This window comes from Cynocephalus volans, chromosome 10, assembly GCF_027409185.1.
Source record: "Cynocephalus volans isolate mCynVol1 chromosome 10, mCynVol1.pri, whole genome shotgun sequence".
NCBI lineage: Eukaryota > Metazoa > Chordata > Mammalia > Dermoptera > Cynocephalidae > Cynocephalus > Cynocephalus volans.
In genome coordinates this window covers 38,608,794-38,621,250 of record NC_084469.1, presented here as the reverse complement: position 1 = coordinate 38,621,250, position 12,457 = coordinate 38,608,794, and the positions used below count along the sequence as shown (strand labels likewise).

General features: G+C 38.4%; 1 protein-coding gene across 1 annotated transcript in view; it reads right to left on the bottom strand.

Annotated features, from left to right (window-relative positions):
* The window catches only part of DNAH9 (dynein axonemal heavy chain 9), a 372,221-nt gene that overhangs the window by 289,201 nt on the left and 70,563 nt on the right, over positions 1-12,457 (bottom strand). The window contains exons 16-17 of the mRNA XM_063109557.1: positions 10,046-10,242; positions 9,532-9,956 (exon numbers count right to left, since the gene is read on the bottom strand). Coding sequence (XP_062965627.1) covers positions 9,532-9,956; positions 10,046-10,242 — 622 coding nt within the window. The remainder of the gene's footprint in view (positions 1-9,531; positions 9,957-10,045; positions 10,243-12,457) is intronic.

Here is a 12,457-nt window from a genome sequence, read left to right as displayed (position 1 = left end):
GTCAGTTTGTACAAAATTACTGTCTTTAGGAATCAGACTTCAGAAACCGAAATAAGTTATCACTGTCTTAACAGGTCATTGTCCCTGTCCCTGTCCTAGCTTGCCCTTTACGTTTAAGCAAAAATTCAGCATTGTATAAGAGAGTCAGAAATAGAGGCAATTTCTGAGGTTCTCTGTTCTAACCTGTGATAGTGTGTAGACTCCTGCATTGAATAATGGACTGAGAGAAGTGACAACATTTATTGAATTGGCTAACATGAGTATTGTGTCCTGTGATGACATCACATTGTGAAGAGAAACACAGAAAAAATCTATTAATATGTGTTCTAGCAATGGAATTATGCTGTGCTATCTTACTAGGAAATTCCAGGAGAAAGAAGCAATAATTTTCTGTAGGCCTTGATGCCATCTGTAATATATTGAATGAAGAAACAAACCACTTTTAAGTAGACAAATCAAAAGTTGTCTTAAGATCATCCTCTGATAAATGTATTCTAAAACTTAAAAAGTAAATAAATAAAAGAGAGTGTTAAAAATTTGAGCAAAGATCATCCTCTGATAAATGTATTCTAAAACTTAAAAAGTAAATAAATACAAGAGAGTGTTAAAAATTTGAGCAAAGATCATCCTCAGATAAACGTATTCTAAAACTTAAAAAGTAAATAAAAGAGAGTGTTAAAAATTTGAGCAAAGAATAAGAGAGTATAAAAACAAGCAAGCAAAACTGTAAAATAACCAAGTAGAAGATCTGAAAATAAAAACTATAATTTAAATTTCAGTGAATGGATTAAACCAGAGTTTTGGACAAAGCTGAAAGAGAGAATTAGACTGCTATAGAATGGAAGTGGAGAAGTTATCTAAACTGCAGTGCAGAAAGACAGAAAAAATATGAAAGTTGTTAAAAGATATAGGGGATAGCAAAAAAATCTCACATAAGTGTAATAAGAGCTCCAGAAGGAAATAACAGAGAGGATGGGCAAGAAACAATATTTAAGAAGAGTCTAGCTGAGAATTTTCTTGAATTGCTGAAAGATATTAAAGTGTAAGATCAAGAAAGCCCAACAAATCTCAGAATGAATATAAAGAAAACACCACATAGATACTTCAATATAAAACTGTAAATTACCAAAAGAAAAAAAAACGTAAAATTAGCTTCAGAGCAAAGACATATTTCTACCAAAAAGAAAAAAAGAAAAGAAAAACTGGACTGATGGCTGACTACTCAGCAGTAAAAATGGGAGCCAGGACACCGTGGAATAATATATTCAATAACCTAGAAAGATTTTTGTTATCCTAGAGTTATCTGTTCCACAAAACCATTTTCTCAAGAACAAGAATAAAATAAATACATTTCAGGCAAAGAAAACATGAGAGAGTTTCATCAATAGATACTAAAGAAACTTCTAATAAATATACCTCTGTAACAGGTGTGCGATGTAGAAAGATATAAAGAGCAAAGATATTGGTGAATAAGTTGGCAAATCTGAATAAATATTGGGTATATAAATACTAAAAATAAAGTATAATTTGTGGAGTTTAAATAAATAACAGAGAGCAATCTAAATTACAGGAAATTATAGAATATAATTTGATGCATCAACAATGAAGAACAAAATATCCTAAAGACTTTGTATTGGTTGTGAGAATAAAATATTGATAAATTTATTTGTTTAAAGAATATGTTTTGGGCCGAGCCCGTGGCGCACTCGCGAGAGTGCGGCGATGGGAGCGCAGTGACACTCCCGCCGCGGGTTTGGATCCTATATAGGACTGGCCGGTGCACTCACTGACTGAGTAGCGGTCACGAAAAAAAAAAAGAATATGTTTTAATGTTTATTAAAATAGATGTGGTAACCATTAGAACAGTAAACTACATAGTACAACATTCAAACTAGCAGAGGGAAAAAATAGAATAAGGAAAATTAAAATAAAAAAATATTAAAAAATGCAACTCAAAATCAGGCAAGAAAAAAGAAGAAAAAGACCTAATAGAAAGTACATAAAATGTAGAATCAAATCCAAATACAGCAAAATAAAGTTAATGAGTAAAACCCTCCATTTAAAAGATAAATATTGTTAACGTGGATTAAAAAATCCAGTTCTGTGCTGATTATAAAAATCCCTCCTAATGTAAGGGCACAGAAAGGTTGAAAGCCAAAGGATAAAAAGAGATACACGAAACAAATATTACACAAAGTAAAATTAGTTTAGCTATATTAATATAAGTTACAACAGACTTTACTACAAGAAATATAGCTAGTAATAAAGGTCTTTAGTGTTTGGTTAAAAGGTTGAATTTTCCAGGAAAATACAAAAAGCCAAATTCTGTATACCCACCTAATATAACCTTAAAATATATGAAAATAAAAGTGAAAGAATTACACGGAGAAATTGACAATATACTACCAAAAAGAAAGATTTTAACACAATTATCTAAGTAACTGATAAATTAAGCAGATTAAAAGAAAGCAACAGAACATAGTAGATTTGAATAGAACAATTAACAAGCTTGATTAAATAGGCATCACAGAACATTACACCCAGTAGTTACAGAATACACACTCTTTTCAAATGTGCACAGAACATTTTTAAAAACTGACAATACTATAGTGTATAAAGCAAATTTCAGCAAACTTCAGAAGCTTCTTATTACAGATATTATATCCTCTGACCATGATGCAATTAAGTTAGAAATTAACAAATTTAACTAGAAAAACCTTATGCTTGGAAATTAAAAAAAAAAAAAAAAAATCTAAACCAATTATAATAAATATCGAAAATATTTAGAAATAAATCATAATGAAAATATTACATACTAAAACTGGTGAGATGGAAGTAAAATTGTACTTAGAAGGGAATTCATAACTTTTAAGTGTTAGCATTAAAAAAACAGAGGGCTCAAAATCAATGAACAAAGCACTCATCTTAAGTTTGCCAAAAAACAGAAACTAAATCCAAAGAAAGTAGTAAAAGGAAATAATAAACATAAGAGAATAAATTATTCAAATTAAAATCAAACTATAATAAATAGAATAAATGAATTCATAAGATAGTTCTTTATAAATCTCTGGCAAGACCAATTAAGAAGTAAGAAAGCACAAATAAAAATGAACAGATAAGAAAGAGGTTATACCACAGACTTTGCAGAGATTAAACAGGTAAAAACATATACATTTTATGACAATAATTTGAGGATTTACATGAGATGGACACATTCCTAGAAAATATGCCTTACTAAAGTGACTCACTAAGGAATAAAAAACCTTAATATCCCTATAACCATTAAAGAAATTATAGGTTAAAATCTTCCCACAAGGAAAATTCCGAGCCCTAGATGGCATGAAATCTCAAAAGGATATTTAAATCAAACTGTCAAGAATCAGAAAATTCCAATATTACACTAATTCTTCTGGAGAATAAACATGGGAAATTACTTCCTAGCTTGTTTTATGAAATTAGCAAAACCATAAAACCAAAATCAAAGATGGAATAAAAAAAGAAAAATCTCAATCACAAACATAGATGCAGCAGTGTTAAACAAAATATTTGCAAATAAAATCAACCAGCGGATATATTGGAAAGTATAATGCTTTGTGTTGGATTTAACTCAGTAATGCTGGGATGGTTTAATATTAGATATCAAATAATATATTTATCACTTTAACATTTTGAGGGATAAAACAGAATTACCTTAATGGACTTAGAAAAAGCACTTGATAAAATTTTATATACATTTTTACTAAATGCTCTTAAATTAGGAATAGAAGAAAACTTCTTAAATCAGAGAAAGAAAACAACTCACAGCAAGTACTATACTCAATAGTGAAAATTTTAAAGCATCCCCTTTGAGATCAGGGACAGATAAGGATGTCTGTCTTCACCACTTCTGTTCAACATTATACTGGAAGTCTTAGTCAGTATGGTAAGGTAAGGAACAGAGATAAAATGCATAAAGACTGAGAAGAAAGAAATAAAGCTATCATAAATTTGTAGATAATGACTCTGTACCTAGCAAACCCAAAAGAGCATACACATAAATTATTAGAATTAATAAGATAATTTAGCAGGGTTGCTTGATATAAAATCAATATCCAAAAAATAATTCCATTTCCACCAAAAATATGATTTTAAAATGTCATTTATATCAGAAACCAAAAAATAAAATACTGAAGAATAAATCTCATCAAAGAACTGCAAATTATTTTAAAGGTAATCATTATAAAATGTCACTGACAGGCATTAAACAGGATTTAAAGAAGTGGAGAAGAGATAAGTTCTTGGAAAGGAATACTCAATACTGTAAAGATGACATTTCTCCTCAAATTGATCTATAGTTACAGCAAATGTAACCAAAATCCTAACAGGCTTTTTCTTCTGTAGACTGATGACTAAAGTCCATATAAAAAGTAAGAGTCAAGAATTGTTGGGACACTCTTAATGGAAATGAACAAGGCAGGGACTTGCCCTGTCAGATTATCAAGATTTATTACAAAGCTACAGTAATTAGACTTCGTCACAGTCATGCAGCAATGGAAAAGGGACTACATAAGGTGAAAGATAAATTCCAAAACTTTTAGAAAAAAGTATAGGAGAGTGTCACTAAGACCTCAGGGCAAACAGGATGTATTCAACAGGACAAAAGAAGAGCAACATAAGGCAAAAGATGGACACATTTGGCTACATTGAAATTAAAAACTGTTCATCAAAATATACCATCGACGGAGTGAACAGGCCACAAAATAGGATACCACATTTGTAATACATACAACTAGCAAAGGATTAGATATAGAATATGTGACTCCTAAATATCACAAAGTTAAAATTGAAGTCCAGTAGAGAAATGGTAGGCATAGAAAAGGAAACACAATGACTCAACAAAAACAGAAAAAGATGAGACACCTTCTTGATAATCAGACGAATGCAAAATATTTACCACAATGAGATACCACTGAACTCCCACCAGAGTGGCTAAGATCAAATAGTTTGTCAATATCAAGAGGTGTTGGGGACGTTGGGCTACAGACACTTTTACACGTGGATGTCTATCATAGAGAGAGTCTGCCATAGGCACACTCGACGCAGCAGTTCCACTTGTAGTATATACCTCAGAGGAGTGCTTGTCCATGTACACCACGATACATGTTTAAGTGTACTCGTAACAATATTGTTGACATTAACAAAATTATTGGAAACAACCCAAATGATGGTCAACCATAGAATGGACAGATAAGTTGTAGTGTATTCATCTAATGCAATACTCTACAGCAGTGAAAATCAATGAATTATTGCTACACTCTCAGCATAGGGGCTGAGTGAAAGGAACAGGACACAGAAAAATAGTTTACAGTATTATTTCATTTCCATAAGGTTTTAATACAAATATATATATATATATGTATTGTATGTGTATATTTGTGTATATACACACATGTACATATATATACACACACACACACTTGCATATGCATGTATGAGGATACTTCAAAAAGTTCATGGAAAAATGGAATTAAAGGATAATACGAATCTTTCCATGAACTTTTCATATGCGTATGTGTAAGTATACACAAACATACACATACACAGTACACTAAATCATGAAGAAAAGCATGGGAAGGATTATGTCACATTTAGGGTATGGGTAACATCTTGCAGGGAGGGAGAGGGATTTGATCAGGTAGGAATGAGTAAGGGAATTTTAAGTATAGCAAATGTTCTGTGTCTTAGCTGGATAATGCAAATGTAAGTATTTGTTTTAATATTTTACTCTAAATTTTCTGTATGCTATACAAATGCTCCTCAACTTATAACAGGGTTACGTCCCGATAAACACATCTTAAGTTGAAAAGATCATTAAATTGAAAATGCATGTAATACACCTAACCTACTAAACGCTCAGAACACTTCTACTAGCCTACAGTGGGGCAAAAATCATGTAACACAAAGACTATTTTATAATGAAGTGTTGAATATCTCATGGAATTCATTGAATAATGTACTGAAAGTAAAAGACAGAGTGGTTGTATGGGCACTCGAAGTACGGTTTCTACTGAATGACTATGGCTTTCACACCATCATAAAGTCGAAAAATTGTAAGTCAAATCATTGTAAGTTGGGACCACCTGCATTTCATAATAAATTTTTTTTTTTTGGAGAGAGAACGGGGGGTGAAGTAAAGAAATCAAGTGCAGATTTTTTTGTAAAGGAGTACACACAGAAATGGTGCTGTAGCCAGAAGGACTTGGGGACCATGTTTCTTTCTGATATTTAACATGGTATATACAATGATATGTTCACATGCTGTCAAGAATGTATAAAGAAAAATATTGACAATGCTGGAGATAGGGACTTTTTAAGAAGATGAGTCCTTGAGTAGGTGGAGAGGAAAGAAGTTGGACTCAGAAAAGCAGGGGCAGCTTATCCACTGTCACAGGTGAGGAAGTTGAATGTGTGGCTGCAAATGCAGGTAGGTTGGTAGATTTGTCGGTGAAAAGGTCAGCTAATTTTCTCGTGATTGCTTCTAATTTCTCAATGAACTGAGAAGCAAGGTCATAACAGCACAGAGCAGATTTGGAGTTTGAGGAGGGAGAGAAAATAGAATTTTGGGAGAGTTGTGAAGCATCTAGGAACATGCATTGGGCCTGCTGGAAATTTATGTTCATAAATTTAATGTAAGACTGATCAGAAGAGTGGTTTGTTTTTGCTTCATCAAAGATGCAGATGCAGGTGCAGGTGCAGAATGCTGAGCTGAAACAGTCACAGTTTTACAAGGATGGGGTCAGGAGGGAATGGGAAGCAAGGACGACAGACACTGAGAAAGTGGTGAAGTCCATGGATTGGAAATCCCGATGGGTCTGAAGAATTCTGTGCAGCAGAGTTGCCAAGTAAGTGGGCTGGAAAGACACCAGGTGGTGGTCAGAGAATGGAGTGCTTAAACCTGAGCTTTTGAAGGGAGAGCAATCACTTCCTTATCGTTCTCTCTGCCCCACTGAGAGCACAGCACAGCAGTGGCAGAGGGATGGTGAAGGGAAGGGGCATTGGAGCGAGAAGGTCAACACAACAAGAGGCTGATGTAATGGAGACTCTGGATGTTGGTCACTGAGGGTGACTGTCAGCAGGAGGGAGGGAAATGAAGACTGTGGGTCAGATGACAAGGTCGGCGATGATGGGGAAGGGTGACTCAGAGCTTGGTAGGTGGCTGCAGCAGGGATGAGTGGCAGCTGGCACTGTCTGATGGAATTTGCTTCAGCAAAGCCTGGGATTTTGAAGGAGGAAGGTGGTGACATGGTCTGGAAGCAGCACCAAACAGCAAGGACACCTGACCCACCTCCAGGCCCAGTGGCAAGAGGGATCCAGGAGAAAAATCAGCCCCCTCTTGGGAGGTTTGGAAGGGAAGCAGTGTCCTCAGAGAAGAGCCAGTTTGCAGCAAGAGCATGACAGTGATGAGAGGAGACAGCGGGCATTTGCTGATGACAGATCCCCAGGCCTGGTGGAAGGGCACAAGGAAGGTTTGCGAGGGCACAGGTGGGGGTTGAGTCACATTAAGACAGTAGGAGCTGAATGGGTTGAGAGTTTAGATGACACGAGAGGGCTGATTTCAGACAGTGAATGAAGTCGGTAAGACGTAAGGCAGGGTGGGATGAATCGTGATCTGTTAAGGGAAGGTGAGAATCACAGAACCACATGGCACACAGTAGACAATAATAAGTGGTTTTTATTTTTCTAATTGTTTCTATTTTATCTAATCCTGGTGAACACAATGAAATATTCTCCTCAAGTGCAGCAAACTAGCCAGTTTATGGAATCACAGGCTGTCAGAGCTGGAAGGCACCTTCGGGGGATCCAGTCATACCGTCTTCTTTCAGAGATGGGTAAATGCAGGTTCAAGGACAAGAACTCAGACCTCCTAATTGCTCTACCATGTGTTCATTCCCTTAAACCAACTCTTAGATTCTTGGGAGCCCTACCTGGTAGATGTCTGCAGCAGCCCCTATCGCTACACCCTGTATCAAACCACGTGTTTTTGACCCTTTCACATCTGGGGACTTACATACCCTGGAGGGACTGCTCCTTAAAGGGCAGGCCAATGCCATGAGATAGCAATGATGGCCTGTGAGCACACCTTTCATATGCAAACTAGTCAACCCAAAGACCCACCACCTGCCTTATGGGGTTCTCACACTCTGGGCCACTATCTCTCTGCCCTAATCATCTCAGGGCCAGGTACCAGACAACTAGGGACAGCTCCTATGCCCAGAGCCTGCTGAAGTTATTCAAACTCACCAATTCTAAACCTACTGACCCTGGAGCTCCCCAGTGTGGCCCTGCGTGGTGTGGTGTGCCCTCTTCTCTTGGGAACTGTGAGTAACACACTACCTTTTTGATGGCAGTCATTGCCTGAACTGTTGGCCTTGCTGCACACAAATAATAGCAAAACCTACATTTTAAAAAGCATGCTTCCATGCCTTGGATTACCAGACCTACCAATACAGAGGGGCCCCAGGGCAGCTATTCCCCCAACAGTGCTCCACTGGGGGCATCTGTCACTGCCCTCCCTCCCTCCAGCACTTCCTCTTCTTGCCTCTGAATTCCTCAGTGAGACAAAGGTTTCATGAATGTGGAAAGCTTGCTGCTTTTTCTAAAAGAACACCTGGGATGCCTATTTAAAACATCCTCACAATGCCTGCCTGGGGTTTTCTAGAGTGGTGTTCTAGAATATCATCCTTACAAAGTCTCCTGGAATTTTTTTGTAAATAAATCTTGATTTTGTCATTTCTTTCCGCTCATGGCTCCAGATCATGAAGCAGAGCAGCTACAGAAGGAGAGAGCCCAGGTTGGTTTCCTTGCGGTGGTAGCATCCAACACACCAAAGGGCCATTGCTGAACGGAGGGGCTGGCTCCCTGACGGAGTTCTGGGTAGAGGTGGGGCTCAAGATTCTGGCTGTGGTGCACCTCTGGGGACAAAGCTAAGGTGAAATGACAAGGGGACTGTTGATTGACTGGATTATTTGATCAGAGGATGATTAGAGAGCCTAGTGCTGGGCTGGCTAGTTCAGCTCCATGGTGCAACAGATAGAATTTCAGATCCAGTCTCTTGCTTGGCTAGAATGGCACAAACAAGCACTCAGGAGTGTGAGATTTTAGTTACATCCACATTGCTCAGCTGGACAATCTGAGACAAGGAGTAAGTGGTAGAAATAAAATCTAAGAGTCCCATTAGACTCCTTCTGCTTCCCAGGCTTAAAGAAATCTCACAGTCAGAGTTGTGAAAGGACGTTGGATCTGCTGTTATTGTCTCTAACGTTAGGTGTCTTTCACAAACTGGGCACCAAATGGAAAATAAAGAGACCTGTCTGGTGAACAAAAGTGTATGCAGGACTAAAGTCACCCTGGTTTCCAAAAGCCTGAAACTTCTAATTGGCTGTTTTAATTTTTAATTTAACAATGAACTCACGAGGAAAAATAAGAGAAAGATTAAAAACATGGTGCTCCTGCCAGCCTGGGTTGCCGAAGACGCTAAAACAGCTGTATTACCTGTTAGTGACATAGTCCACGAGATGCTGCTTGAACATGAGGCTCCACCTCTTAATTACATTCAGCAGAGATGCTTTAAAGGGTCGAACATCAATCTTCATCCAGCCGTCAAACACCTTGATGGGCTCCAGCCTGCACACCTCTTCATAGAGCTTCTCGTAGGAGTCAATTTGCACTTTGAACTGAAAGAGGAGAGGAGGATTCTCGGGGATGCCATTTTCCACATGGGCTTCAATCTCCTCTGGTGTGAGGACATGTCCGTACAACAGAAACTGACCCAGGATCTCCTTCTGGTCCTCCATGTAGAGGTAGGCGTATTGGCTGAAGGTGTTCCGATAACTGCAGCCGAGGGCCATCACTCTCTGGACCCTGTCCAGGAGTGTGCTCCGCATACGTGCCAGATCGGCCAGGCCCTCCAGGTCGACCTGAGGAGCAGGAGAACAGCAGGCAGGTTACTTGGAGGGAAGTTCCAGATTTGGCTGGTGTGAAGGATGGTTGTGGATCCGGTCAGTACCTGATAGTGAGAAGAACTGTTTTGTGGGGAAAGCCGTGGCACCAGCGACGATATCCTAAAAATGTTGTTGACCAGACCTTCAACAATGTCATAGAAATTCCTCTTCACTCCAGACTCCAGAGATGGATAGAAAACTAACTCTGGGGTGGCTAGGCTCAGGTGTGCTTCAAATATTGGGGTGAGCCCTGCCTTGCACTCTGAAAAACAAGAAAACAAATGAACCAAAAAAGAGTGGGTAAAATGGGCAAAGTAGAATGCTGTTTTAAAAGCACACCGAGCATTTCTTTCCTTTAGATAAGCTGTTAGGGTGTAGGAAAATGGGAATGTAACGGGGGAACCACTGACATTTTGAATAGGCCAATTCTTGTGCAGGACAGTCCTGGGCATTGGCATTGCAGGACATTTACTCTCCTCATCCTCATGGAGCTCATCCCACTGACTGATCAACCCAAGCCAGTCACCTTCCACATTCTCAAATGCCTCCTGGGGGCGGGGGGGGGGGGGAATAGCCTCTGGCTGAGGAGAGGTTAATGTTTCAAAGGCGATTTCTTGAAAACAGCTGATTTCTCCCTAGGCACAAACCATGCAATTCCACGGGCAGCCACTAGGTGTATGCTTGTTGACGGTTGCGTAGGCGTGGAAAACAAACAGAAGTGACAGTCCTGCCCGTTCTGCTCCTTTTCTAAAATAGAGAACTGACTTTAATTCTGTGGTCCTGTAGTCATAAAAAATTTAAAAACGGTATAAAAAATTAACATATCCCTAATTACTTACTAGACTGACATGCCTTGCTAAATTTAAATCAAAATATGGCATAAAGCAAGCTGTTCCAAATACAAGATAAATGCTTAAGCTTTTATCCATGGCCACTTGTTTTCATATGTCTTTTTGACTGTAGAAGTATTTAGGAGCCTTTTATGGGCTGGATACTGTGGGTGGCGGAGACTACTCACTGAAATCCATTGTCCCCTTTTTCCCTAGAAATAGAGTTATAACCAGGCGTGTGACCAAGTTTCCCAGCCCTACTTGCAGTCAGGTGAAGCAGTGTGATTTCCTCACCAGTGTAATGTGGGAAGACGTGATGGGTGCCACTTCTGGGCTGGGACCCTTGAGATAGCAGCTGAGCTTTCTCTAACACTCTCTTTTTCTCTTCTACAGACTGGATCCTGGATGTGGCAATAAACCAGCTCAACCACAGAAATGAGGACGGGGTGTGAGAGTATGGTGGAACCATAGGATGGAAGAAATCTTCCACCAAACTGGAACACACACCTTGGACCATTACTTGTGAGGTAGACTTTTTAGTCCTTTAAGCCACATTACTGATGGAGCTTTTGTTACCATAGCTTAGCCATTCACCCTAGCTAAAAAACTGCAGGATCCTCAAAGTTATGTAAGACTAAGACCTTGCCTCCAAAAGAGTAAAGATGATAAATTTGCATTATTGGACTTAGGAGAGTCCCATCGAATGCATATTTAACTCAAGGGAATACAAGTTTACCAATAGCATAGTAATTTATACCATTAGCATAGAATAGTTTAAAAAACACTGTGCCATTATTCTTTATATGTGTACTCATGATATGGTCTGTATTAATATACATATTTATACTTATAAACTAATAGATAAGATTGTACATACAGTAGTACCACCTTATTTGTGCTTTCACTTTCCATGGTTTCAGTTACTTGTGGTCAATAGTAATCTGAAAATCGGTGAGAGCAGTACAATACCATTTTGAGAGAACGTATTTGGAGAGAGTGAGAGAGAAACCACATTCATATAACTTTGATTATAGTATAGTATTATAATTGTTCTATTTTATTATTAGTTATTATTGTTAATCTCTTATGTGCCTAATTTATAGTTAAACTTGATCTTAATGGATGAGTAAGAAAAACCATAGTAGTACATATGCAGGGCTCGGTACCATCTGCAGCTTCAGGCCTCTCTTGGGGGTCTTTGAATGTATCCCCGCAGATAAGGGGGGACTTCTGTAGTTTATGGTATTTAAAAGACTTCAAAGAATATTTTGTCTATATGAGATTTCTGCCCCATGTGCTGACATGAGAACCTAATCCCTACATTGGATGTAATGGCAACGTAATTATCATACAAGGCAGATTGTCCTGGTTCCTCAATGTTGGTACGAGTCAATTATTTCAGGAGGTAAGAGAAGGAAGAACTTTTCTCGATGGAGTGGGTAGCACTGAACCTGTGCAGTGTTTGGGTCATGAGAGATGACAGGGAGGCCAGCCCAAGCCATGGGATGGTATGGGCCTGACCAAACACAAGAAAGCAAAAATGGCAAGGGGGACCTGGGAAGAGAAGCTGTCCAACTGGGCTACTGTGAAGGTCACCGTGATTTTCTTCTTCTCAGTGGCTCCCTCTTTAGGCTCCTTACTTCCTCT